A 27,088-nucleotide genomic window follows, 5' to 3' on the forward strand; every position below is an offset into this window, starting at 1 on the left:
GTATCTCTTGTGTATGACTGCCATCTACTGGTCACCTTTATCATTACACCATGTACCAAATAAAATTGCTTCGTGGTCAGTAAGCACAACCAGACTAATGGCGTACATTAGGTTCACCGGGTTATAAGGTACACTGTTGATTTTTGAAAAATTAAAGGATTTTAAGTGCGCATTATAGTCTGAAAAATATGGTATATTAATTATATTTATACAAAACAGAAAATGGTGGTACCATTACAAGGGAAGTAGCAATTAATCGTACTAATAATATACCAAATTACAATTCCAGATGCTTAGAATTACTGTTTGAATTGAAATTATTGTAAAACCATAAATCAATAACCGCACCTCGATAAACTCACTGATTGGTGACACTGCTCATTTACTGGAAAAGCAAGCTAGCGTGCTAATGCTTGATGGCTAGTTAAAATGCTAACCTGAATAAAAGATACATTACCATATTTCCCTATTAAAGGTGAACTGCATTTTTATTTTTTTTCGCCTATCATTCACACTCCCTATGTAAGACAAAAACACATGTTTTCCTTTTTTTAATGCGTTCGAAATAGTAAATAAATGCGATCAAACAATTAAGCCTTTGGGAGTTGCTCAATTCTGCCAATCAAGCCCTTCAAAAACTCCATCATTGTTTGATATACACACTTTAATGAATGTAGTGACCGGCACATTTTAAATAAAATGTAATATTTATGTATTTTGTTAATTTTAAGCATATGCGGCGCATTCAATTTGGAAAAAAGTATGACTATGTTTGGTTTGAAAAAAAAATAAATAAATAAAAAAGCACCTAATGGAAGTCTTCCTCCCGTGGGTTCACCTGATTCCGACAAACTGCCACGAAAGCCCGGATGTCTGGTGTTAGCAATGTCTTTTTATTTGGCAGCGCACACACGCTAGAAAGAAACACACCCAACTTTTCAGTTTCCGCATTTGACTTTGCAGTCTCTCCGGTCTTCCTTTTCTCGCAATGTCCAGTGCGCATCTGCTCAGCAGCTCCAACTCCAACAATTGTGTCTCGGTCCGGCTGCTGCTAACAAGCATGGCAGGTGATTGGGTGATCAATCCCAGCTGGGTAATCCAATCACCTGCCAGCTGTGCTTCGAGGCCGGTCCTTACACAACCCGCTCCCCGGCAGGCCCGCAGACCACGCCCCCCTTTACATACCTCCACGACCAGACTCAGGCCGGGAAGCCGTCCGGCCGCGCCTACTCCTCCCATCCCCCGGTTGGGAGCGGTAGAGGAAGTCAGCCACGGCCATTTGCGCCCACGGCCTGCGGATCACTCTGAAGTTGTAGGGTTGTAAAGCTAGATACCAACGGGTGATCTGCGCGTTGGTATCTTTCATGCGGTTGAGCCACTGGAGGAGTTTGTGGTCCGAGAGGAGGGAGGTAGTACCGGAGGGCACCGACCGCCCGCCGGATGGCGAGGAACTCCCTCTTTACCTCGTTTTCCGGTCTGAGAGTTTTCGGCTGAAGTACAGCACCGGGCAGTCGACGTGCCCCACCTGCTGGGACAAAACAGCTCCCAGCCCTCTGCTCGAGGCGTTAGCTTGCAAACAGAACAGGCGAGAAATATCAGGCATGTGTAAAACCGGTTCCTCGCAGAGGGTCTTCTCAACCCTGTTAAACGCCTGCTGGCACTGCACCGCGGCAGGCCCGCAGACCACACCCCCCTCCACACACCTGCCTTGTCTTTCATAATGATTGTGAACGGGAGGCAAAATTCCCCAAAAAAGGCAGTTCCCCTTTAAGAAATGACGGCTTTCTAAACTTGTATAAACACCATGCTGTCTGAACAACTCAACTATTGAACCAGGTGACCGATTTATACACGCAGGAATATGTCAAGGTGTCTACAACAGGAAGTGACCCCTCACGTACACCCTCGTTTTTCCTTTATTAATGAAAAAAACTCTCCATAATTTTTATAATCTAAAATGGAAGATGAAACAAATATTTAAACACTCAAATAAAAAAACGTCTTTCAAGAAGCCAGAACAATATATATATATTTTTTTATTTTGCGAAAGTGTGTGTATCTAATTATTCCATTGTTTGAATAAAAATTGGTACTTTTTGGAGCACATTCAACAGTATTGTGATGATAATGATAACCGTGACAATGTAACATTTTCATATCATTACAACCGTAACACTTAAACAAGGCAGTGATATGGAGCTGATCGCTTAATCGCAATCAATTATTGTACTCTAATGCAGTGTTTTTCAACCACCGTGCCGTGGCACACTTGTGTACCGTGAGATATTGTTTGGTGTGCCGTGGGAGATTATGTAATTTCACCTAATTGGGTTAAAGATATTTTTCGCAAACTTGTAATTATAATCCGCAAATGTGCCGTTGTCGAGCATGTGTACTGTCTAGAGCAGGGGTCACCAACCTTTTTGAAACCAAGAGCTACTTCTATGGTACTGATTAATGCGAAGGGCTACCAGTTTGATACACACTTGAATAAATTGCCAGAAAAAGCTATTTTTGCTCAATTTACCTTTAATAAATAAATCTATATATATATTTTAAAAATGGGTATTTCTGTCTGTCATTCCGTCATACATTTTTTTTCCTTTTACGGAAGGTTTTTTGTAAAGAATAAATGATGGAAAAAACACTTAGTTGAACGGTTTAAAAGAGGAGAAAACACAAAAAAATTAGACTAACATTTTTAAACATAGTTTATTTTCAATTTCGACTCTTTAAAATTCAAAATTCAACCGAAAAAAATGAAGAGAAAAACTAGCTAATTCGAATCTTTTTGAAAAAATAAAAAAAAATAATATATGGAACATTATTAGTATTTTTTCCTGATTAAGATTAATTTTAGAATTTTGATGACATGTTTTAAATAGGTTAAAATCCAATCTGCACTTTGTTATAACATATAACAAATTGGACCAAGCAATATTTTTAACAAAGTCAAATCATTATTTTTTCTAGATTTTCCAGAACAAAAATTTTATAAGAAATTCAAAAGACTTTGAAATAAATTTGATTCTACAGATTTTCTAGATTTGCTAGAATATTTTTTTTGAATTTTAATCATAGGTTTGAAGATATATTTCACAAATATTCTTTGTCCAAAAAACAGAAGCTAAAATGAAGAATTAAAATTTTTTTATTTATAATTCTTTACAATAAATAAAAAAATACTTGAACATGGACTTGAATTTTCAGGAAAGAAGAGGAAGGAATTTAAAAGGTAAAAAGGTATATGTGTTTAAAAATCTTAAAATAATTTTTAAGGTTGTATTTTTTCTCTAAAATTGTCTTTCTGAAAGTTATAAGAAGCAAAGTAAAAAAAATAAATGAATTTATTTAAACAAGTGAAGACCAAGTCTTTAAAATATTTTTGGGGATTTTCAAATTCTATTTGAGTTTTGTCTCTCTTAGAATTAAAAATGTCGAGCAAAGTGAGACCAGCTTGCTAGTAAATAAATAACATTTAAAAAATAGAGGCAGCTCACTGGTAAGTGCTTCTATTTCAGCTATTTTTAGAACAGGCCAGCAGGCTACTCATCTGGTCCTTACGGGCTACCTAGGGCCCGCGGGCACCGCGTTGGTGACCCCTGGTCTAGAGCTCGGCAGAGTAACCGTGTAATACTCTTCCATATCAGTAGGTGGTAAAAAGGTATCTAACGCTTCAACCAAAAATAAACAAAACGTTATTGCCGCTAAGAAAAGGCATCGAAGCTTAGGGATGGATATGCAAAACGAGGCTAAAACTGAACTGGCTGCAAAGTAAACAAAAACAGAATGCTGGACGACAGCAAAGACTTACAGCGCGTGGAGCAGACGGCGTCCACAAAGTACATCCGTACATGCCATGCCAATCAACACCAAGATAGGAGCGCAAGACAAGAACTAAAACACTACACACAGGTAAACAGCAAAAAACTCTAAATAAGTCACGGCGTTATGTGACAGTACACCTACTTTGAGACAAGAGCTATAGTGATGCATGCTTGGTTATGGTTTGAATTCGTATCCAGCAATTGCGAGAACGACTTTTTACTGTCAATATCTGCGGCTGAGTTTCATTTGTTTATTGTTTTCTGCTGGTGGTGTGCCTCTGGATTTTTTCAACGGACAAAAATGTGCCTCGGCTCAGAAAAAGTTGAAAAACACTGTTCTAATGTAATTCAAGCAACTATTGGCTTAACTCTTTTCATGGTTGCACTGTCCTTAAAATCTGAGAGTGTGGGGTGCAATCAAATTGTGGCGTGTATTTTCCGTGGATGTGTCTAAGTCTGAAGAGTTGCTAGTCCCAACAACTTGGTGCCGAGTGTATTTGGTGCCAGTCCGTCCAACAAAAGTCAACAAACAACAGGTGTATGTTCATCTATGACCAATAAGGATTTTGGAGCCCCTTCGCTGCGCTGTCCTCCGGGGGAGTTTTGTAGCAGCAACTTTGCCCAGCCGTTTTAACGGCAAGACAAAATCCAGAGTAGAATGTTTTACTCTCATTGTCATCCCATTGGATAGAGTTTTTCCTTGCCCTGATGTGGGATCTGAGCCGAGGATGTCGTTGTGGCTTGTGCAGCCCTTGGAGACATTTGTGATTTAGGGCGATACAAGTAAACATTGATTGATTGATTGGATTATCTGTTTACGGCCCTCAAAGTGATCATAACTTGACCTTGCAGAGCGGACAACTTCTCCAAGATGCTATCCGGTTAATCAATACATACACTTTCAGTTTATTTGCAAGTTTGTGCAGAAAATGCTAAAGTGGTCACTGCAAACTCAAGAACAGTGCTTTCATTTGACCTCTGGCTAGAAATGGGCGTATTTGTCTTCCATGTGCTTGACTGAGTCCGGGCAACTGGAACGTGACGTCACGTGAAACCAAGTAATTCTTCGGTGTGTTTCATTTTTCACTCTGCTTGTGTCTTAGGGAGATTTGGTTGCTGCAGGTGTTCTCTCGGGCAACCGCAACTTTGAGGGACGCGTTCACCCCAACACCAGAGCCAACTACCTCGCGTCGCCTCCACTCGTCATTGCTTATGCAATAGCCGGGACTGTTAAGATCGACTTTGAGACAGAACCTATCGGTGAGTGTTGTGTAACCTCCAAGCGTTGATCGGTATTGATGTTTTTTTAAGCAAACTTTTAAAAAAAAAATCATGGGAGACCAGAGCCCAAATTACGAGAGCCAGGTTGTCCGTGAAAAGAGACACGTCACGTCAACACCATCTCCGTGCTTTGCCATTAATCGATATTGTAACATTCCAAGGAACGGAGGCTCAGACAGATTCCCAGTTTGTCCAAATGCAACAGGCTGAAATGCAACAGGCTCAATCAGAATCTGAATCAGAATCAGAAATACTTTATTAATCCCCGAGGAGAAATTAAAACTTTCAACACAATCCCATTCAAGATCAGACAAACATTCCAGGGAGACAGAACAGCATTGCTGACGGGTCTGCCAACTTCCGGTGCCCCTTACAAAAAAGGTGAGATACAGGTAAACAATGGGGGGAGGAGGAGGAGACAAAAAAACAATATATATATGTGTACATACAAACCCCATTTCCATAAGAGTTTGGAAATTGCGTTAGATGTAAATATAAACTGAATACAATGATTTGCAAATCCTTTTCAATCCATATTCAATTGAACACACTACAAAGACAAGATATTTGATGTTCAAACTCATAAACTTTTTTTTTTTTTGCAAATAATAATTAACTTAGAATTTCATTCCTGCAACACGTTTCAAAGTAGTTGGGAAAGGGCATGTTTAAATCAACTTTTCTTTTAACAACACCCAATAAACATTTGGGAACTGAGAAAACTAATTGTTGAAGCTTTGAAAGTGGAATTATTTCCCATTCTTGTTTTATGTAAAGCTTCAGTCGTTCAACAGTCTGGGGTCTCGGTTGTCGTATTTTACGCTTCATAATGCACCACACATTTTCGATGGGAGACAGGTCTGGACTGCAGGCGGGCCAGGAAAGTACCCGCACTCTTTTTTTACGAAGCCACGCTGTTGTAACACATGCTGAATGTGGCTTGGCATTGTCTTGCTGAAATAAGCAGGGGAGAAAGACGACGCTTAAATGGGAGCATATGTTGTTCCAAAACCTGTATGTACCTTTCAGCTTTAATGGGGCCTTCACAGATGTGTAAGTTACCCATGCCTTTGGAACTAATGCACCCCCATACTACCACAGATGCTGGCTTTTGAACTTTGCGTCAATAACAGTCTGGATGGTTCGTTTCCCCTTTGGTCCGGATGACATGATGTCAAATATTTCCAGAAACTATTTGAAATGTGGACTCATCAGACCACAGAACACTTTTTCACTTTGCATCAGTCCATCTTAGATGATCTCGGGCCCAGAGAAGCCGGCGGTGTTTATGGATGTTGTTGATAAATGGCTTTCACTTTGCATAGTAGAGCTTTAACTTGCACTTACAGATGTAGCGACGAACTGTATTTAGTGACAGTGGTTTTCTGAAGTGTTCCTGAGGCCATGTGGTGATATCCTTTTGAGATTGATGTCGGTTTTTGATACAGCACCGTCTGAGGGATCGAAGGTCACAGTCATTCAATGTTGGTTTCCGGCCATCTTGCTTACGTGGAGTGATTTCTCCAGATTCTCTGAACCTTTTGATGACATTATGGAGCGTTGATGTTGAAATCCCTAAATTTCTTGCAATTGCACTTTGAGAAACGTTGTTCTTAAACTGTTTGACTCTTTGCTCACGCAGTTGTGGACAAAGGGGTGTACCTCGCCCCATCCTTTCTTGTGAAAGTCTGAGCATTTTTTGGGAAGCTGTTTTTATACCCAATCATGGCACCCACCTGTTTACAATTAGCCTGCACACCTGTGGGATGTTCCACATAAGTGTTTGATGAGCATTCATCAACTTTATCAATATTTATTGCCACCTTTCCCAACTTCTATGTCACGTTCTATGTTCGGTCAGTCTACCCCAGGGCAGCTGTGGCTACAAATGTAGCTTACCTCCACCGGGGGTGTATGAATGATGGGTTCCCACTTCTCTGTGAGCTGCCATCAAATTCTAAAGTTAGGTTAGGGTTAGTGCTAGTAGGCTCGATGCCCGATGCTGCGTCTACTTATAAGATGTCTATGGGTACCATCACTAAAAGCATTCCAGACCCTTTAGGCCTAAAGAAATACATCACACACCCTTTGAAATATGCTAACATTTTCTCTTTCTTTGCTTTTATAGGAATTAACGCCGAAGGTAGAGAGATCTTTCTGAGGGATATTTGGCCCACACGAGAGGAGATCCAGCATGAAGAGAAAAAAGTTGTCATTCCTTCCATGTTTAGAGAGGTCTACCAGAAAATCGAGGTATTAAGGCAGCTAATATTAAAGGTTTTTATGGAATACTCGCAGGACTAATTTTAAGATATGTGTATGGTCCATTGCAGAAAGTGAACGAACGCTGGAACTCGTTGGTGGCACCATCCGACAATCTATATCCCTGGGACCCGACCTCGACTTACATTAAGTCCCCGCCCTTCTTTGACAACTTGGTAAATAGGCAACACCTTTTGTCATATCCTAAATACATAAATCTCCACAGAAAATGGTCAGGTTTGCAACTTCCAAGGCCTATCTTTGACAATTCTCTTACTATCCAATGCTAATTTCATGTTTTTTGTGTTTTTTTTATTTAGACCATGCAGTTAAACCCTCCTAAGTCCATAAACGGTGCCTACGTGCTGCTAAACTTTGGCGATTCAGTCACCACGGACCATATTTCCCCTGCCGGTAACATCACAAGAAACAGTGCTGCTGCGCGATACCTGACAAGCAGAGGGTGAGTTACCGAAGTGCCGTATTTTTCAGACTCTAAGGCTCACTTAAAATCCTTTCATTTTCTCAAAAATTGACAGTGTGCTTTATAACCTGGTGCGTTTAAAGTACGGAATAATTCTGCTTGGGCTTACCGATCTCGAAGCTATTTTATCATTACATGGTGTAATGATAAGTGTGGCCAGTAGATGGCAGTCACACATAAGAGATACGTGTGGACTGCAAGATGAGGCCAGTAGACGTTGTAGTACAAGGGGCGGTATGGCGTAGTGGGTAGAGCGGCCGTGCCAGAAACCTGAGGGTTGCAGGTTTGCTCCCCGCCTCTTGACATCCAAATCGCTGCCGTTGTCTCCTTGGGCAGGACACTTCACTCTTGCCCCCGGTGCCGTTCAGACTGGTGAATGAATGATGGGTGGTGGTCGGAGGGGCCGTAGGCGCAAATTGGCAGCCTCCCTTCGGTCAGTCTACCCCAGGGCAGCTGTGGCTACAAATGTAGCTTACCTCCACCAGGTGTGTATGAATGATGGGTTCCCACTTCTCTGTGAGCGCTTTGAGTATCTAATAATAGAAAAGCGCAATATGAAATCTAATCTAATCCATTATTACAATTTTGGTAAGCTATGAAGCTGCACCGCTTGATGGTAGCTTGTGCGATATTGTACGCTTAGCTGCTGTGTGCAGGATCTGCGATCTCTTAGTAGCCCGTAGGCTACCATGTTTACATTTTTGTAAATTATTTCACTAAAGTACAAGAAAAGACCAACCTTGTTCTGGAGGGAGGTCTAGCCAGCGCTGCCGGCAGGAGCAAAAGTCACTACCTCTGTCCATGGTGCTGAGGACAGAGCACCATCAGACGGGGGCTTGGCAGTGCTGGCGGGGAGTCACAGCTGGCAGGTGATTAGATTTCACAGGTGGTACGTGTTAACCTAATCACCTGTGGTCTTTAACAGTAAGAAGGCCGGGAGCAGGGGGGAAGAGAGGATACAGACGTGGCTGAAATGTTGCGTCCTCTTGGAGAGAAAACGTATGATAATATCAATGTACATTAAATCTTTGTTCAACTTTGCACGCCGTGCTCCTGTGAAGTATATGTCAATGGTAACGTTAAGAAGGGACCTCTACACTTGTGTTCTTACTGGAGAACATTCAGTTGTTATCTGGCTGTTGAAAAGTAAAAAATCAAGAGTATTTCAGCGACTGTAGTCAGATGTACAGTGCTTCAACATACAGATATTATATTGTGGCAAAATGGCACCCTTTTGCGGACAAATTATCTGGCGTTTTGTTTTACAATATTATGCAAAACCAACTTTTCTTACTGTCTGGTACCTGCTGTTGTGTTTTTGGGATCTCAATAGGGCCTGAAAATTTGCGTGCATCCGCTTCTGTAATCCGTACCAACGCTGGCTGTCGTCGATAAGCTTCTTCTTTTTCTCTATGTTCTAGATATGGGACATTCATCTTCCATTGTTGCCATTTCTAATAGAAAGTAGTGTAAAGTTTTAACTTATATATGACGGTAGACTCACTATGGAAGCGCAATGAACTACCGGTGTAGTGAGTTTACATAATTCACACACGGAATTTCAGTTATTAGAGAGTTCTGCTCAGACGGTTTTTCACGGGACACATTTCCGGCGTTGTTGTTAGAGCCACGGATGAGGACATGCTGCTCCGTTATTGATTGAAGTCAAGTCTGATTGTCATTAAAACAGTTGGCTCCATCTTTTGACACTTTTTCCACTCCCGTCCTTGCATGCTACACTGCTACAACAAAGATGACGGGGAGAAGACGGTGTCTAAGTGGAGCCATGTAAATAAGAGCACCAACAAAACAGGGTTAGTCAGAAAGCGACTCGAAAAAGGTCTGTAAAACATAATCTATGCAACATTTTGACCAAAGAACCACCATTACATGGTATGTAGACCACAAGAAATGGTTTAAAATTTAGAAAACAATCGTAATATGACCACTTTAATGCACCTTATAATCCGGTGCACCTTTTGTATGAAAACAGACCTGTATAGACCCGTTCATCAGCAGTGCGCCTTATAATATGGTGCGCCCTATGGTCCGGAAAAATACGGTTATGTGATTTGTTGTAAAAAATAAAACCTGCGCTGTATTGCCTGACACTATGTTATTTATTGGCAGTGTCACCCCACGTGACTTCAACTCATATGGGTCCCGTCGAGGAAACGACGCTGTCATGGCCAGGGGAACCTTTGCCAACATCCGTCTGTTCAACAAATTCCTCAACAAGCAGGCGCCACAAACGGTTTACCTGCCAACCGGAGAAACAGTAAGCAAAAATGCTGCCATGCAACTTAAACAACTTTGGAACCAAAACTGTAACATTCATAAGTAAGATGTCGACTAATGTCACCATTGGTGGCCATCTACCAAAACTCAAAACCCGTGAAGTTGGCACGTTGTGTAAATCGTAAATAAAAACAAAATACAATGATTTGCAAATCCTTTTCATCCTATATTCAATTGAATAGATTGTAAAGACAAGGTAGTTATCGTTCGAACTGGAAAACACTGTTATTTTTTGCAAATATTAGCTCATTTGGAATTTGATGGCAAAAAAGACTGAAAAAGTTGAGAAATGCTCATCAAACACTTATTTGGAACATCCCACAGGTGTGCAGGCTAATTGGGAACAAGTGGGTGCCATGATTGGGTATAAAAGCAGCTTACATGAAATGCTCAGTCATTCACAAACAATGATGGGGCGGGGGTCACCACTTTCTGAACAAATGCGTGAGCAAACTATCGTACAATTTAAGAACAACTTTTTTCAATGAGCTATTGCAAGGGATTTAGGGATTTTACCATCTACGGTCCGTAATATCAAAAGGGTCAGAGAATCTGGACAAATCACTGCACGTAAGCTGCAAGGGCGAAAACCAAAACCGCATCAAAAAGCGACATCAGTGTGTAAAGGATATCAGCACATGGGCTCAGGAACACTTTAGAAAACTACTGTCAGTACCTACAGTTCATCACTAGATCTGTAAGCGCCACTATGCAAAGCAAAAGCCATCTATCAACAACACCCAGAAACGCCGCCGGGCTCATCTAAGATGGACTGCTGCAAAGTGGAAGAGTGTTCTGTGGTCTGATGAGTCCACATTTAAACTTGTTTTTGGAAACTGTGGACGTTGTGGCTTCTGGAACAAGGACAAAAAGAACCATTCAGATTTTTCTAGGCTCAACATTCAAAAGCCAGCATCTGTGATGGTATGGGGGTGTATTAGTGCCCAAGGCATGGGTAACTTACACATCTGTGAAGGCACCATTAATGCTGAAATGTACATACAGGTTTTTGGAGCAACATATGTTGCCATCCAAGCAACGTTATCATGGACGCCCCTCCTTATTTCAGCAAGACAATGCCAAGCCACGTCTTACAACAGCATGGCTTCGTAGTAAAAGAGTACTAGACTGGCCTGCCTGTAGTCCAGACCTGTCTCCCATTGAAAATGTGTGGCGCAATATGAAGCTTAAAATACCACAATGGAGACCCCGGACTGTTGAACAACTTAAGCTGTACATCAAGCAAGAATGGGAAAGAATTCCACCTGAAAAGCTTCAAAAATTGGTCTCCCTAGTTCCCAAACGTTCACTGAGTGCTGTTAAAAGGAAAGGCCATGTAACACAGTGGTAAAAATGCCCCTGTGCCAACTTTTTGCAATTTGTTGCTGCCCTTACATCCTAAGTTAATGATTATTTGCAAAACAAAAAAAAAATCTCAGTTTGAACATTAAATGTCTTGTCTTTCAAAGGATTTGCAAATCATTCTATTCTATTTTTATATTATATTTTACACATTTACTGGTTTTGGGTTTTGTGTAAAGAGAAACCAACCTTCCTGATTTTCCAGGAATGCTCCCGGTGCGTGGAAATGAGTAGACTACTAATATATCTTTCCCATTTCAAATGGCAACAAAGCAAGGGGTTGTGTGCAAGTAGTGAAGGGAGAGACCAAAGCACCCTTAAATGTTACCCTTCAGTGTTAACAGAGCACTTCTATTTTGAACAACACACTTTACAGTATCAGGAACTACACTGACCAATTGCATGCAAGTTAAAACCAGCCAACAGGATACTGCTGTATGAGGAAAGGTTCTGTATCCCGACCTACACTATTTGAATTTGAATTAAGAGCCTTGCCATTGATGCTTCCAGTTTTCTGCTACAATGTCATTTCACAATAAGACTCTGTCAGGATTTGCTCTCACCTACAGGCGTTTCTCGAGAAATCCGGAGAATTGGATGTGGTGCAGGCTGAGGGTGCTTTCATCTCTAATGAAGAATACTTTGTGTTGTCCAGATGGATGTGTTTGACGCAGCGGACCGATACAGCCAGTTGGGAGTTCCTCTAATGATTCTTACCGGGAAGGAGTATGGTTCCGGAAGCTCAAGAGACTGGGCAGCCAAAGGTCCATTATTACTGGTAAAGGATGTCCTTACTTCCTCCGAGGTTAACTTTACCACAAAATTGTATTCATAGGATTGACTAATATTACGCAAAGGCTAATGGTAACTGCAGCATATATTGTATTGGGCTTAGAGCTAAATGTTCTTACAAGTTTTTTACATTTCTCCCATATAAAATTAAATCAAAATGGAGTATTAACTTAAATCAAAATGAAGTCAGTTAAGAAATGTTTTTGTTAAAGCCAAAGTTTTCTCAGATAATCGTGACGAACAAATCCAAATGAGGAACTGTAGGCAGGTCAAGTAGATTCCAGTTTTAATCTACAGAGCAATAAAAATATATTTTGGCTTCTTATAGCATTTGAAATGGCATGGAGCCCACTAAAATAAGCTATTTATTACAGTGGAACCTCAATTTTACGAACGCGACTGGCTCTTAAAACATGGCTCTTGAACATGGCTTGTAAAACGGAAGGTTTGTATAATGAAGCAGAGTTCCCCATCAGAATCAATATAAACATGAGTAATTGGTTCTAGCCTTGACAAAAGTCCCTATTTTAGCAAAAAAAACACACCCTGCACACTTCGAAGACTATATATATACATATATATATATATATATATATATATGTGTATATTATATATATATTTGTATATATTGTATATATATTTATATATATACATATGTATGTATATTTATATATACATGTTTATATATATACATATATATATATGGATATATGTATATTTATATATACATGCTTATATACATACATATATATATATATACACATAAAAATACATACGTACATACATATATATACATACAATATATATATATATATATATATATGTATGTGTGTGTGTGTGTGTATATATATGTATGTATAGCGACCCCAAAAAGGGAATAAGTGGTAGAAAATGGATAGATGGATATGTATATGTGTATATATATGTATGTATGTGTATATATATATATATATATATATATATATATATATATATATATATATATATATATATATATATATATATATATATATATATGTATGTATGTATGTATGTATGTATGTATGTATGTATGTATGTATATATATATGTATATATATATATATATATATATATATATATATATATGTATGTATGTATAAATATATGTATATATATGTAGATATATATATATATGTATGTATATGTGTATATATCCGTATGTGTGTGTATATATATATATATGTGTATATGTGTATATATATATATGGATATATGTATATATTTATATATACATATATATGTTTATATATATATATATATATATATACCGTGTGTGTGTGTATATACACATAAAAATACATATATATATATATATATATATACATATACATACATACATTATGTGTATTAACTCAGGAAATACGTCCCTGGACACATGATGACCAATGTACGATTTTATAACTACTTGGTATCAGATTGATACCTAAATTTGTGGTATCATCCAAAACTAATGTAAAGTATTAAACAACATAAGAATAAGTTCTTATTACATTTTAACATAAGTGTATATAGAACATGTTGAAACAGAAAGTAAACAAAAATTAACAGTAAATTAACAAGTGGATTAATAATATTTTTTACAGCTTGTCACTCATAATTTGAACCAAAAAATAGAATGATACATGACACAATATGTTACTGCAAATGTCATGAGATTAATTACAGTAGGAGCCTTTGTTTGCTTACTTACTACTAAAAGACAAGTTGTCTCGTATGTTCAATATTTTATTCAAGCAACTACAAACATATGTTTAAAGTACCCTAATATTTTTTGTTAAAATAAAGCCAATAACGCATCTTTTTGTTGTCCCCTTTATTTGGAAAAGTATCTAAATACATTTAGGTACCGGAACCAGTACTAAAATATAGATATCGGAACAACCCTAGTCCTAATATTTACAAGAAATAAGTTCATATTTGTCTCTAAAAAAACACAAAACTCTCGCTGATGTCTCATTGAATCCCACTTTTCTGGGTTGTAGCCCACTGAGTTCTTTTGTACAAGGTGCAAAATCAATAGAAGCAGTATCTACTGTAATGCGACACTTAAAACTAGAGATGTCGGATAACACCGGCCGATTAAAGCTTTAAAATGTAATATCGGAAATTATCGGTATCTGTTTCAAAAAGTAAAATGTATGACTTTTTTTAAAACACCGCTGTACGGAGTGGTACATGGACGTAGGGAGAAGTATAGAGCGGTTGCGTCTCTCAGTCATACATGCCAACCCTCCCGATTTTCCTGGGGGTAACTCCCGAATTTCAGTGCCCCTCACGAAGATCTCCCAGGGCAACCAAATTTCTCCCGATTTCCACCCAGACAACAATATTGGGGGCGTGCCTTAAAGTCATTTTAGCCTTTAGCGTCCTCTCTCACCTGAAACCTTCACCCCTTAACAGCCGCATGCTGTCCAGGCGTCCGCTTTTCCTCCATATAAACACAGTCACATAATGTAGCGTTGGACGGGTTTAACAATGGTCTTTACTCAAAGATGCCCAGAAATGCTGACACGTTGTATGATTTTTTAACTGGTTTAGTGATGACGTTAATTTCAAGCTCACACAAGTGAATGTAATGCATACTTGGTCAACAGCCATACAGGTCACACTGAGGGGGGCCGTATAAACAACTTTAACTTTTTTGGGGGGGCGGTATAGCTCAGTTGGTAGAGCGGCCGTGCCAGCAACTTGAGGGTTGCAGGTTCGATCCCCGCTTCCGCCATCCTAGTCACTGCCGTTCTGTCCTTGGGCAAGACACTTTACCCACCTGCTCCCAGTGCCACCCACACTGGTTTAAATGTAACTTAGATATTGGGTTTCACTATGTAAAGCACTTTGAGTCACTACAGAAAAAACACTATACAAATATCATTCACTTCACTTCAACACTGTTAAAAATATGCGCCACACTGTGAACCCACACCAAACAAGAATGACAAACACATTTCGGGAGAACATCCGCACCGTAACACAACATAAACACAACAGAACAAATACCCAGAACCCCTTGCAGCACTAACTCTTCCGGGGCGCTACAGAATACACCCCCGCCCACCTCAACCTTCTCATGCTCTCTCAGGGAGAGCATGTCCCAAATTCCAAGCTGCTGTTTTGAGGCATTTCAAAAAAAAAATAATGCACTTTGTGACTTCAATAATAAGTATGGCAGTGCTATGTTGGCATTTTTTTCCATAACTTGAGTTGATTTATTTTGGAAAACCTTGTTAATGCATCACAATAAAATTAGGCATAATGTGTTAATCCCATGACTGTATATATCGGTATCGGTTGATATCGGAATCGGTAATTAATAGTTGGACAATATCGGAATATCGGATATTGGCAAAAAAGCCATTATCGGACATCTCTACTTAAAACCCTGCATTTGCTTAGCTGGTATTTGTGTTTTCCCCAAAGGGCATAAAGGCAGTTCTTGCCGAGAGCTACGAGCGCATTCACCGGAGTAATCTGGTGGGGATGGGAATCATCCCGCTGGAGTATTTACCGGGAGACACCGCCGACAGTCTGGGCTTGACTGGAAGAGAGCGCTACAGCGTGGCCATACCCGAGCAGATCACCACTAGGATGATCGTCGTCGTGACGGTAACCTTCAAACCCTGTGTGGTTTTCAAACATATTTGTCAATATCAACATCTACTTCACAGCTCGACACGGGGAAAACATTCCAGGTACGAATGAGGTTCGACACGGATGTGGAAGTGGCCTATTTCCACCACGGGGGGATCCTGAACTACATGATCCGCAAGATGTCGGAATGAGAGCAAGTGCATGCATGTGTTGGGGGGAAAAAAGAATCCACCAAATTTTAACTAAAAAATGTGTAGTTCCATTAAATCGTGGCTTCTCCTCCTAAATCCTCACACAAAAGAAAGGTGAATTCTTGATAGACGTTCTTTCGTTTATTACCAAAGCCTTCGACTTCCCCGGATTCCGCAGAAGACTCCTAAATTCTCTGGTCTCCCGGCTGAAGTTGGCTTGATGCATCAGCGGGTGGGTCGACAAAGGCTAAACAATTCACAGGAAAATGTACAAAACCCAACACCAGTGAAGTAAATAAAAACAGAATCCAATTATTTGAAAATTATTTTCAACCTATATTCAATTGAATAGACTACAAAGACAAGATACTTAACGTTCGAACTGGAAAACTTTGTTAATTTTTGCCAATATTAGCTCATTTGGAATTTGATGCCTGTAACATGTTTCAAAAAAGGTGGCACAAGCGCCAAAAAAGACTAAGAAATGCTCATCAAGCACTTATTTGGAACATCCCACAGGTGAACAGGCTCATTGTGAACAGGTGGGTGCCATGATTAGGTATAAAAGCAGCTTCCGTGAAATGCTCAGTCATTCACAAACAAGGACGGGGCGAGGGTCACCACTTTGTGAACTAATGCGTGAGCAAATTGTCGAACAGTTTATGAACAACATTTCTCAACCAGCTATTGCAAGGATTTTAGGGATTTCACCATCAAAAGGTTCAGAGAAGCTGGAGAAGAATCGGAATCAGAAATATTTAAATAATCCCTGAGGAGAAATTAACAATCAGTCAACTCTAAGGCCGAGAACCAAAACTGCATCAAAAAGCGACATCAGTGTATAAAGGATATCACCACATGGGCTCAGGAACACTTCAGAAAACCGCAGTCAGTAACTACAGTTTGTTGATACATCTGTAAGTGCGAGTTAAAACTCTACTATGCAAAGCGGAGGCCATTTATCAACAACACCCAGACTCACTGGGCCCGAGCTCATCTAAGATGGACTGATGCAAAGTGGAAAAGTGTTCTGTGGTCTGACGATTCCAAGTTTCAAATTGTTTTTGGAAACTTTGGACGTCCATTTCTCCGGACCGAAGAGGAAAAGAATCATCCGGACTGTTATAGGCGCAAAGTTCAAAAGCCAGCATCTGTGATGACATGGGTAACTTATACATCTGTGAAGGCACCGTTAATGCTGAAAGGTACATACAGGTTTTGGTGCAACATATGTTGCCATTTGAGCAGCGTCTTTTTCAAGGACGCCCCTGCTTATTTCAGCAAGACAATGCCTCGTGTTACAACAGCGTGACTTCATAGTAAAAGAGTGCGTGTACTAAACTGCTTTGTTTGTAGTCCAGACCTGTCTCCCATTGAACATGTTGTGGCGCAATATGAAGCCTAAAATACCACAACGGAGACCCCGGACTGTTGAACAACTTAAGCTGTTCATCAAAAATGTGTCTCCTCAGTTCCCAAACGTTTACTGAGTGTTGTTAAAAGGAAAGGCCATGTAACACAGTGGTAAAAATGCCCGTGTACCAACTTTCTTGCAATGTGTTGCTGCCATTAAATTCCAAGTTAATAATTATTTGGCAAAAAAAAAAAAATACGTTTCTCAGTTCGAACATTAACTATTTTTGCAGTCTATTCAATTGAATATAAGTGGAAAATAATTTTGCAAATCATTGTATTCTGTTTTTATTTACCATTTACTAGGGGTGTAACGGTACATGTATTTGTATTGAACCGATTCGGTACGGAGGTTTCGGTTCGGTTCGGAGGTGTACCGAACGACACGGACATATTAAGTAGCCCACCTTTTGTAAACAATGCACACCGATTCACTAGTGGTGCAACGGATCAACATTGATCTGTGATCCGTTCGGATCAATATCTTCGGTTCGGCACACACGTGATCCGCGGTCTGATGTATGAAAAAAAAAAAAAAAAAAGTTGTTCGCACAGCGTGGTAAAGGCGAGCGCAGTAACGGAGGAACTTGAACGGTGTGTTTATAGGTGCAGACTCCATTGTGCAAAACGAGGGTTTTAAACACATGCTGAAGGTGCTTCCGCCACATTACGACATCCCGTCATGCACCAATTACAGCGATAAGATTGTGCCAGATTTTTATGAGCAAGAGAAGAAAACATTTGTGGACGAACTATCCCGAGCGTCTTCTGTTGCGCTCACGTCAGAAGGGTGGAGGTCCACGGGAACTATGTGACCATTAGAGCTCATCTCATCACAGCAGAGTGGGAGATGAAACTACGAGAGTCACCTTGTGCAGGTACTGACACAAGCAGTGGAGGAAAGGAGAAATCCCTTTTTATATGGCACTGTTTTTCATTAATTATGTTAAAAAGAAGATATTATGCCTCGTGCATTTGAAGTAGATTTTATATATTTTAATTTAATAATTTAAAAGTGTTACAAAACAAAACGGCAAAACTTCTGTTTATTTGTCTTGTCTTTTTTTTTTTTTTTCCTGATCCGAAAAAAATTATCCAATCTGGGAGTTTTTTGATCCGTTGCACCCCTACGAGGCACCATGAAATGATTTACGTGGACCCCGACTTACAACAGGTTGAAATACTTTTTTGGGGTGTTACCATTTAGTGGTCAATTGTATGGAATATGTACTGTACTGCAGTGGTCCCCAACCACCGGGCCGCGGACCGGTACCGGGCCGTGGCCCGATTGGTACCAGGCCGCAGAATAATTTTTTATTAATTTTTATTTAAAGAAAAAAATAATAATAATATTTTTATTTTTTTTAATTAATCAACATAAAAACACAATATACACTTACAATTAGTGCACCAACCACAAAAACCTCCCCTTTTCATGACAAAAACGTCCCTTTTTCATGACAAAAAAAAAAAAAGGACACCCCAGCCACTCCCCACCCGTGCCGCGGGACAAAGTATTAAGCGTTGACCGGTCCGCGGATACAAAAAGGTTGGGGACCACTGCTGTACTGTGCAATCTACTAATAAAAGTTTCAATCAATCAAAAAAACAACAACACATGGCATGCTAGCAACGACTGGGCTATGATAGACTGACCATACCTCCTCTTTTCTCCGGCTATGTCCTCTTTTGCGGGGCTGTCCGGGTGGAGTTTCTTAAATGCCTCAAATGTCCGGCATTTTAAGTTAGGGTTGCATGTATTTTCAATGTACGTTCAAGGTTAAGAAGGGGTTCAAAACAAGACAATTTGTGCACACAGCAGCATTCGTGACGGAGGGACAGAGACAGAGCGAGAGAGTTATGATAAAGTTGCAACGTTGTCTAATTAAACAAAGCTGTTTTTTTTTCTTTCAGTCATTGCTCAAAACATAATATTGAATCAAAATCAATGTTATTATGAATTATTGACCTATCCAAGTTTCCGATTACTTCACATCAAAATATTTTTGGTGGAAGATTTAGCAAATATGTTAAATAAATAATCAAAAAATTTATATTTTGTTTTTTTCTTACTGTACCGAAAATGAACCGAACCGTGACATCTGAACCGAGGTACGTACCGAACCGAAATTTTTGTGTACCCTTACACCCCTACCATTTACACAACGTGCCAACTTCACTGGTTTTGGGTTTTCTATGACAGCCTGACATCCATATTCCCATGTTAAGTCATTATGAGATAAAAAGTTATATTTTAAATTATTAGATAACATGTATTTTATGAGATTAAAAATAGATATGACGAGGGGCAAAATGCCTTCATTGCTTTCACTTCACTGTTCAGGATTGCATAGCCATGTGTATAATCACGCAATGTCGTCATTTGATCCCATAATTACGACTTAGTCTGCGACAAAAAACTGCTTATATTGTAAGTTGCAAAAATGAACAGTATTACCATTCTAATGCATGCATTCTGCACACTGCAGCGTGGATACCTCTTTAAAGAACAGAGTAGCGGTTGGAATTATACAATTGATCATATAAATTTAGGAGCATCGTGAGACTAGAGGCAATAGGATTTTTCGTAGTAGGATTGTAGTTCTTGATGGAGGTTTCTAATCGTCTTCAAATATGTGTTCACTGTACGTTATTAGCTTTTTGTGTTCGGAATGCATTTTCAATATGAAACTAATAATATATATATGTAATAAAACTCATGAGCCGCTGCCTTCCATACCGTCGATTATAACATTCTATTAGTGCGTATCAAGACACGTATTGGTATGTCAGACTTAGCCTCGTCTTGGTTTAACGCCTATCTTAGTGACAGGATGCAGCGCTTCTCCCAAAACAATGTGACATCGGACTATGTTAAAGTTACGTGCGGAGTTCCCTGGGGTCCGGTCCTTGGCCCTGCACTCTTCAGCATCTACGTGCCGCCGCTTGGTGACATCATATGCTGATGGCGCACAACTCTACATGCCCCTAATGGTGACCAACACGCCGGATTGTAGTCACCTGGAGGCGTGTCTTAATGAAATTAAACACTGGATGTCCAGCAACTTTTTGCATCTTAATACTAACAAAAAGGAAACATGCTGATTATCGGTCCTGCTAGACACCAACACCTGTTTAATAATACCACCCTAACATTTGACAACCTAACAATTATACACCTATTTAATAATACCACCTTTATATTTAAAGACAAAACAATTCTACACATATTTAATAACCAAACATTTATACGCTTATTTAATAATACCACCTTTACATTTTAAAACCAAACAATTACGCACCTATTTAATATTACCACCTTAACATTTGACATCCAAACAATTATACACCTATTTAATAATACCACCTTAACATTTGACATCCAAACAATTACACACCTATTTAATAATACCACCTTAACATTTGACAACCAAACCACTATACACTTATTTAATAATACCACCTTTATATTTTAAAACCAAACAATTATACACCTATTTAATTATACCACCTTAACATTTGACAACAAAACCATTATACACCTATTTAATAATACCACCTTAACACTAGAAATCCAAACAATTATACATTTATTTAATAATACCACCTTAATATTTGACAACCAAACAATTATACACCCATGTAATAACACCACATTAACATTTGAAATCAAAACAATTATACACCTATTTAATAATACCAACTTAACATTTGACAACAAAATAATTATACTCTTATTTTATAGCACCTTTACATTTGACAACAAAACAATTATACACTTATTTAATAATACCACCTTAACATTTGAAATCAAAACAATCATACACCTATTTAATAATGCCACCTTAATATTTGACAACCAAACAATTATACATTTATTTAATAGTACCACCTTAATATTTGACAACCAAACAATTATACACCTATGTAATAACACCAACTTAACATTTGACAACAAAATAATTATACTCTTATGTAATAGCATCTTTACATTTCACAACAAAACAATTATACACTCATTTAATGATACCACCTTCACATTTGACAACTAAATACTTATACTCTTATTTAATAGCACCTTTAAATTTGACAACAAACAATTATACACTTATTTAATAATACCACCTTAACATTTGACAACTAAATAATTATATACTTATTTAATAATATCACCTTAACATTTGACCACAAAACGATTATACACCTATTTTATAATACCACCTTAACATTTGACAACCAAACAATTATACTCTTATTTAATAATACCACCTTAACATTTGACAACAAAACATTTATACAATTATTTGATAATACCACCTTAACATTTGACATCAAAAAAATTATACAAATATTTAATGATACCACCTTAACATTTGACAACCAAACAAGTATACACCTATTTATTCATACCACCTTAACATTTGACAACAAAACAATTATACAATTATTTAATAATACCACCTTAACATTTGACAATTATACAATTATTTAATAATACAACCTTAACATTTGACAACAAGACAATTATACAATTTTTTATTAATACCACCTTAACATTTGACAATTATACTATTATTTAATAATACAACCTTAACATTTGACAACAAAACAATTATACAAATATTTGATAATACCACCTTAACCTTTGACAAGAAAACAATGACACCAAGCGACTAGGTAAAGAATCTGGATATTATCTTCCACCCAACTCTCTGCCCTGTTGTGGGATCCGAGCCAAGGATGTGGTCGTGGCTTGTGCAGCCCTTTGAGACGATTGTGATGACGGGCTACAGAAGTCAACTTTGATTGATGTGCCGCCAAAGGAGTACCAAATAAAAACAGTGCATTACTATTGCTTGCAGTGGATATCATTCAAAAATGGTCAAATTCCACACCGAAAAAAAAACACATTTCTTGTATGTTATTACAAAAAAATTATGTTTTAAATCAAACTATGGGCTTTACCACTTGAGCCAGACTTTGTCCACAAACAAAAAGCATGCGGAGGCCAGTTTATTTGGTAAAGAAATGGTAAAAACTGACAAGTTGAATTGAGTTTGGGTCATATTAGTACATTGTTCGATTGCTTTGCTTAATCCATTCCATACTTTAATTCCACATACTGATATACTAAAGGTCTTAAGCAGGGGTCCCCAAACTTTTTGACCCAGGGGCCGCATTGGTTAAAACAATTTGGCTGGGGGCCGGGCTGTGTATATATATATATATATATATATATATATATATATATATATATATATATATATATATATATATATATATATATATATATATGTGTATATATATATATATATATATATATATATATATATATATATATATATACATATACATATATATATATATATATATATATATATATATATGTATATATATACAGTGGGGCAAAAAAGTATTTAGTCAGCCACCGATTGTGCAAGTTCTCCCACTTAAAATGATGACAGAGCAGAAAAACAGCCTCAAAGCATGATGTTTCCACCCCCATGCTTCACTTCACAGTAGGTATGGTGTTCTTGGGATACAACTCAGTATTCTTCTTCCTCCAAACACGACGAGTTGAGTTTATACCAAAATGGATACATGGATGATACAGCAGAGGATTGGGAGAATGTCATGTGGTCAGATGAAACCAAAATATAACTTTTTGGTATGAACTCAACTCGTCGTGTTTGGAGGAAGAAGAATACTGAGTTGCATCCCAAGAACACCATAACTACTGTGAAGCATGGGGGTGGAAACATGCTTTGGGGCTGTTTTTCTGCTAAGGGGACAGGACGATTGATCCGTGTTAAGGAAAGAATGAATGGGGCCACGTAGCTTGAGATTTTGAGCCAAAACCTCCTTCCATCAGTGAGAGCTTTGAATGGTTGACCAAATACTTATTTTCTACCATAATTTACAAATAAATTCTTTAAAATTCCTACAATGTGAATTCTTGGATTTTTTTTTCCACATTCTGTCTCTCACAGTTGAAGTCTACCTATGATGAAAATTACGGACCTCTGTCATCATTTTAAGTGGGAAAACTTGCACAATCGGTGGCTGACTAAATACTTTTTTGCCCCACTGTACAAATGAATATATATATAAATATATATATATATGTATATATATATATATATATATATATTTCTCGCGCACTAATTGACTGAAAGATTGCCGCTAATGATGTCACATTATCGATGACAAAATGCATTTTTTGACAATATGATTTGCCTGAGCGGCGAGGAGACACCGAGAGTAACAAGACTAAAATGGATTAGAAATGACAAATTTAAAAAAAATAAAATTAAATAACCTATTTTTTTTAAACTTGGGACTTCCCGCGGCTCGTATTTCGGGGACCCCTGGTCTTAAGTGTTCTACGTGCATGCAAATGTTTTAAATTACATTTTTCTCAAATGTTTTTTTTCTCCATTTTAGTTGAGAAGAATTGTTGAATATATTTGGGTAGCAGGTTATATTGTTTACTTTTTGCATCATTTTAGCTCATCACTATATTTTCGATTTAATAAATAATGGGTTTGAATGTTCTGTATATCCAACATTATTATTCAGATTTTTTTTTTGTAACACCGTTAATGAATGAAGTGTACTTTTGTAGTTATTTCCCCATATTTTCTCACAATAACTCATATACGGTTACACTATGAAGTGATTTTTTGCTCGAGAACATGTTTTGCTTTATTCATTATTGACGTGTTTCCTGCTACTTTATGTCGTATATTTTTTTTACATGAGCTTTCCAGTTTATTTTATGATCAATCATACCTAGAAATTTGATTGAATTGACTCTTTCGATGTCTATTTGTATTTGTGTTTGACTTCTACTGTTACCAAACAGCATTAATTTAGTTTTACCGGGGTTTAAGGATAGTTTGTTTTTGTCAAACCAAAATTTTAACATGTTCATTTCTTCTGTTATTGTTTGTATTAGCTTCCGAACAAAACGCTGTTGTGTCGTCTGCGAATGATGCTTTGTAACTTTACAAATGTCATTTATATAGAGATTGAACAATTTTTTGGGGTCGTAGTATTGATCCCTGGGGTACACCACTGGATATATTTACATGTGTTTGCGTATGTTTTCCTATAGGTTAAGTAGCTTCTAATCCAGTTTAAGACCAACCGTTTTAATTTCTGGATTAAAATATTGTGATTAATCGAGTTAGATCCATAAACACTGCTGCCGTACACTGTTTACTATCTATTGCATTGGTCATTTCCTCTGATATTTCGATTAAAGCCATTGAAGTTGAAATATTATGTCCGTATCCATATTGGTTCTCAGCTAGTATTTTATATTCATTTGTGAAACTCTCCAATCTGTTGTTCAACAGTTTTTCAATGGTTTTAGAAAACTGTGGAAGTAACGAAACAGGTCTATGATTTGTATACTGGTGTTTTGTCTCCAGTCTTATAACTTGGTTCAACTTTAGCTGTTTTCATTTTGTTCGGGAATTTGCCCGTTTGAAATGATAGCTTACTGTACTGATAAACATTAATGGCCTCTTCGATAACCTTTTTCCATTGTTTCTGTATCAATTCCTTTACAATCAACTGAAGTCTAAGATTTGCATTTTTTCCACAATTTTAACTGTTTTCCTCTTGTGTCACTTTTGTGAGGAATATTGAGTTGTGATTTCTACTGTATCTGTGGTGTCATTGACATCCTCAGCTGAAACTGGGTCTGGAATCCTTTCCTCCAATTCTGGTCCAGTATTTACAAGATACTTATTGAAGCTTTTAACGACTTCCTTCATGTTGTCATTATTCATGTTTCCATCTGAGAAGTATTGGGGGTAATCCCTTTCAGTGCCATTTTTAAGTAATGCAATTGAGGGTGCCCCATGTTACTCTTTGTGTGTTTATTGTTCTTCAGTCAATGTTCAACAAAGAAAACAAACAGCTGTACATTCATAGATTGAAAATAAAAAGTTGTACATTCATAGATTGAAAATAAGAAATGTTGCAGACCGAAAGGGTTTAGGCTGAAGTTAAACACTTACTGCGCCTAACCCTATAAACAATTTCAAGTACAAAATAAACTTCCGAAAATTATAAAATGTCCTTTGCACAACATATTATAAATACACATTATAAACAACATGAACGTAGTTCAATTTTATACACAGTACAGGCATGTGAAATATCCCTGTGTACATATTAAACCTTTGCACTAATTATATACACAATATACTGTATACAAACAATTGTACTTCTATTATTATTTATATCTCATGTTTAGTTTTTAATTAACATTAATCATAGTATTAACTACAATGTTGATTCAAGAGTGATATATTTTTTCAAGACATTGGTTCTAAAGTGTTTTTTAAATGTGTGAATGGAACTGCAACATTTTAAGGAATCATCCAAGCTGTTCCATAGTTGAACTCCTCTAACAGAAACACATCTACTATTTAATCTTGTTCTTATTTTTGCTTTCTGAAAGAAAGCTGAACCTCTGAGGTCATAGGGATTCTCTCTGGGTTTGAACCTCACCTGTAAACACCCAGGCAGCATGTGGTTATGAGCTTTGTAAGCCACAATAGTAGTATTGAGGTCAACAAGATCGTTCAGTTTTAATGTTTTTAATTTAATGAACAGAGCATTGGTATGGTCATGATAATTCGCAAAATTTACAATTCTAATTGCTTTCTTTTGAAGTAAGAATATAGAGTTGATGTTTGATTTGTAATTGTTTCCCCAGATTTCAACACAATAATTAAGATATGGGAGTATGAAAGAATTATAAAACATGTTAAGAGCCTTTTGATTTACAGAGTTTTTAATTTTATGTAACATAGCAATATTTTTTGCCATCTGTGTCTTAAGTATATTTATGTACAGTTTCCAATTTAATTTATCATCTATATAGATTCCCAAAAATGTTAATGAATACACCCTTTCTATCTCCATATCATCAATTCTTATATGATGCTGTATTTTATTTTTCCTATTTCCAAAAATTCTATGTTTAGTTTTATTTAGGTTGATTGATAGTTTATTGGCATCAAACCATTGCTTTAGTATGTGGAGTTCGATCTCTACAGTCTCTAGGAGTTGGTCAAGGTCTTGCCCGGAACAGTACAGACTTGTATCATCAGCAAAAAAAATACAGTTGAGTTTTTTAAGGATTTTAGAAATATCATTAATATACAGTAAAAACAATTTTGGTCCCAGTACAGAACCTTGGGGTACTCCATGTGTTATGATCTTTTTGTCTGAATCTACATTGTTCACATGCACATACTGCTCTCTGCCACCAAGATAAATTTTCAACCAATCATGAGCAAGACCTCTGACACCATACCTCTGCATTTTGTTTAAAAGTAATGTGTGATCGATGGTGTCAAAGGCCTTGCTCAGGTCAATAAAAACACCAACAGCAAACTCCCTCTTATCAATTGCAGTGGTTACCTCCTCAATTAGTTCCATCACTGCCATGGAAGTGTACCTGTTAGATCGAAAACCGTATTCGTGTTCACTTAGCAGGTGATGCTTATCAATAAAACTGTCAAGTCTTGACACAAATAATTTTTCAA

The 27,088-nt window shown here is 37.7% G+C and overlaps 1 protein-coding gene across 2 annotated transcripts in view; it reads left to right on the forward strand.

Moving 5' to 3' along the window:
- Positions 1 to 22,371, forward strand: part of LOC133547086 (cytoplasmic aconitate hydratase-like) — a 58,975-nt gene extending 36,604 nt beyond the window's left edge. For both annotated transcript variants that reach the window (XM_061892888.1, XM_061892889.1), the window contains 8 exons: positions 4,931 to 5,087; positions 7,237 to 7,361; positions 7,442 to 7,546; positions 7,691 to 7,833; positions 9,985 to 10,132; positions 12,170 to 12,292; positions 15,745 to 15,930; positions 15,993 to 22,371. In XM_061892888.1, coding sequence (XP_061748872.1) covers positions 4,931 to 5,087; positions 7,237 to 7,361; positions 7,442 to 7,546; positions 7,691 to 7,833; positions 9,985 to 10,132; positions 12,170 to 12,292; positions 15,745 to 15,930; positions 15,993 to 16,106 — 1,101 coding nt within the window. In that variant the 3' untranslated portion in view covers positions 16,107 to 22,371. The remainder of the gene's footprint in view (positions 1 to 4,930; positions 5,088 to 7,236; positions 7,362 to 7,441; positions 7,547 to 7,690; positions 7,834 to 9,984; positions 10,133 to 12,169; positions 12,293 to 15,744; positions 15,931 to 15,992) is intronic.
- The last annotated feature ends 4,717 nt before the right edge of the window (positions 22,372 to 27,088 follow it).

Source organism: Nerophis ophidion, unplaced genomic scaffold, assembly GCF_033978795.1.
Source record: "Nerophis ophidion isolate RoL-2023_Sa unplaced genomic scaffold, RoL_Noph_v1.0 HiC_scaffold_60, whole genome shotgun sequence".
Lineage (NCBI taxonomy): Eukaryota > Metazoa > Chordata > Actinopteri > Syngnathiformes > Syngnathidae > Nerophis > Nerophis ophidion.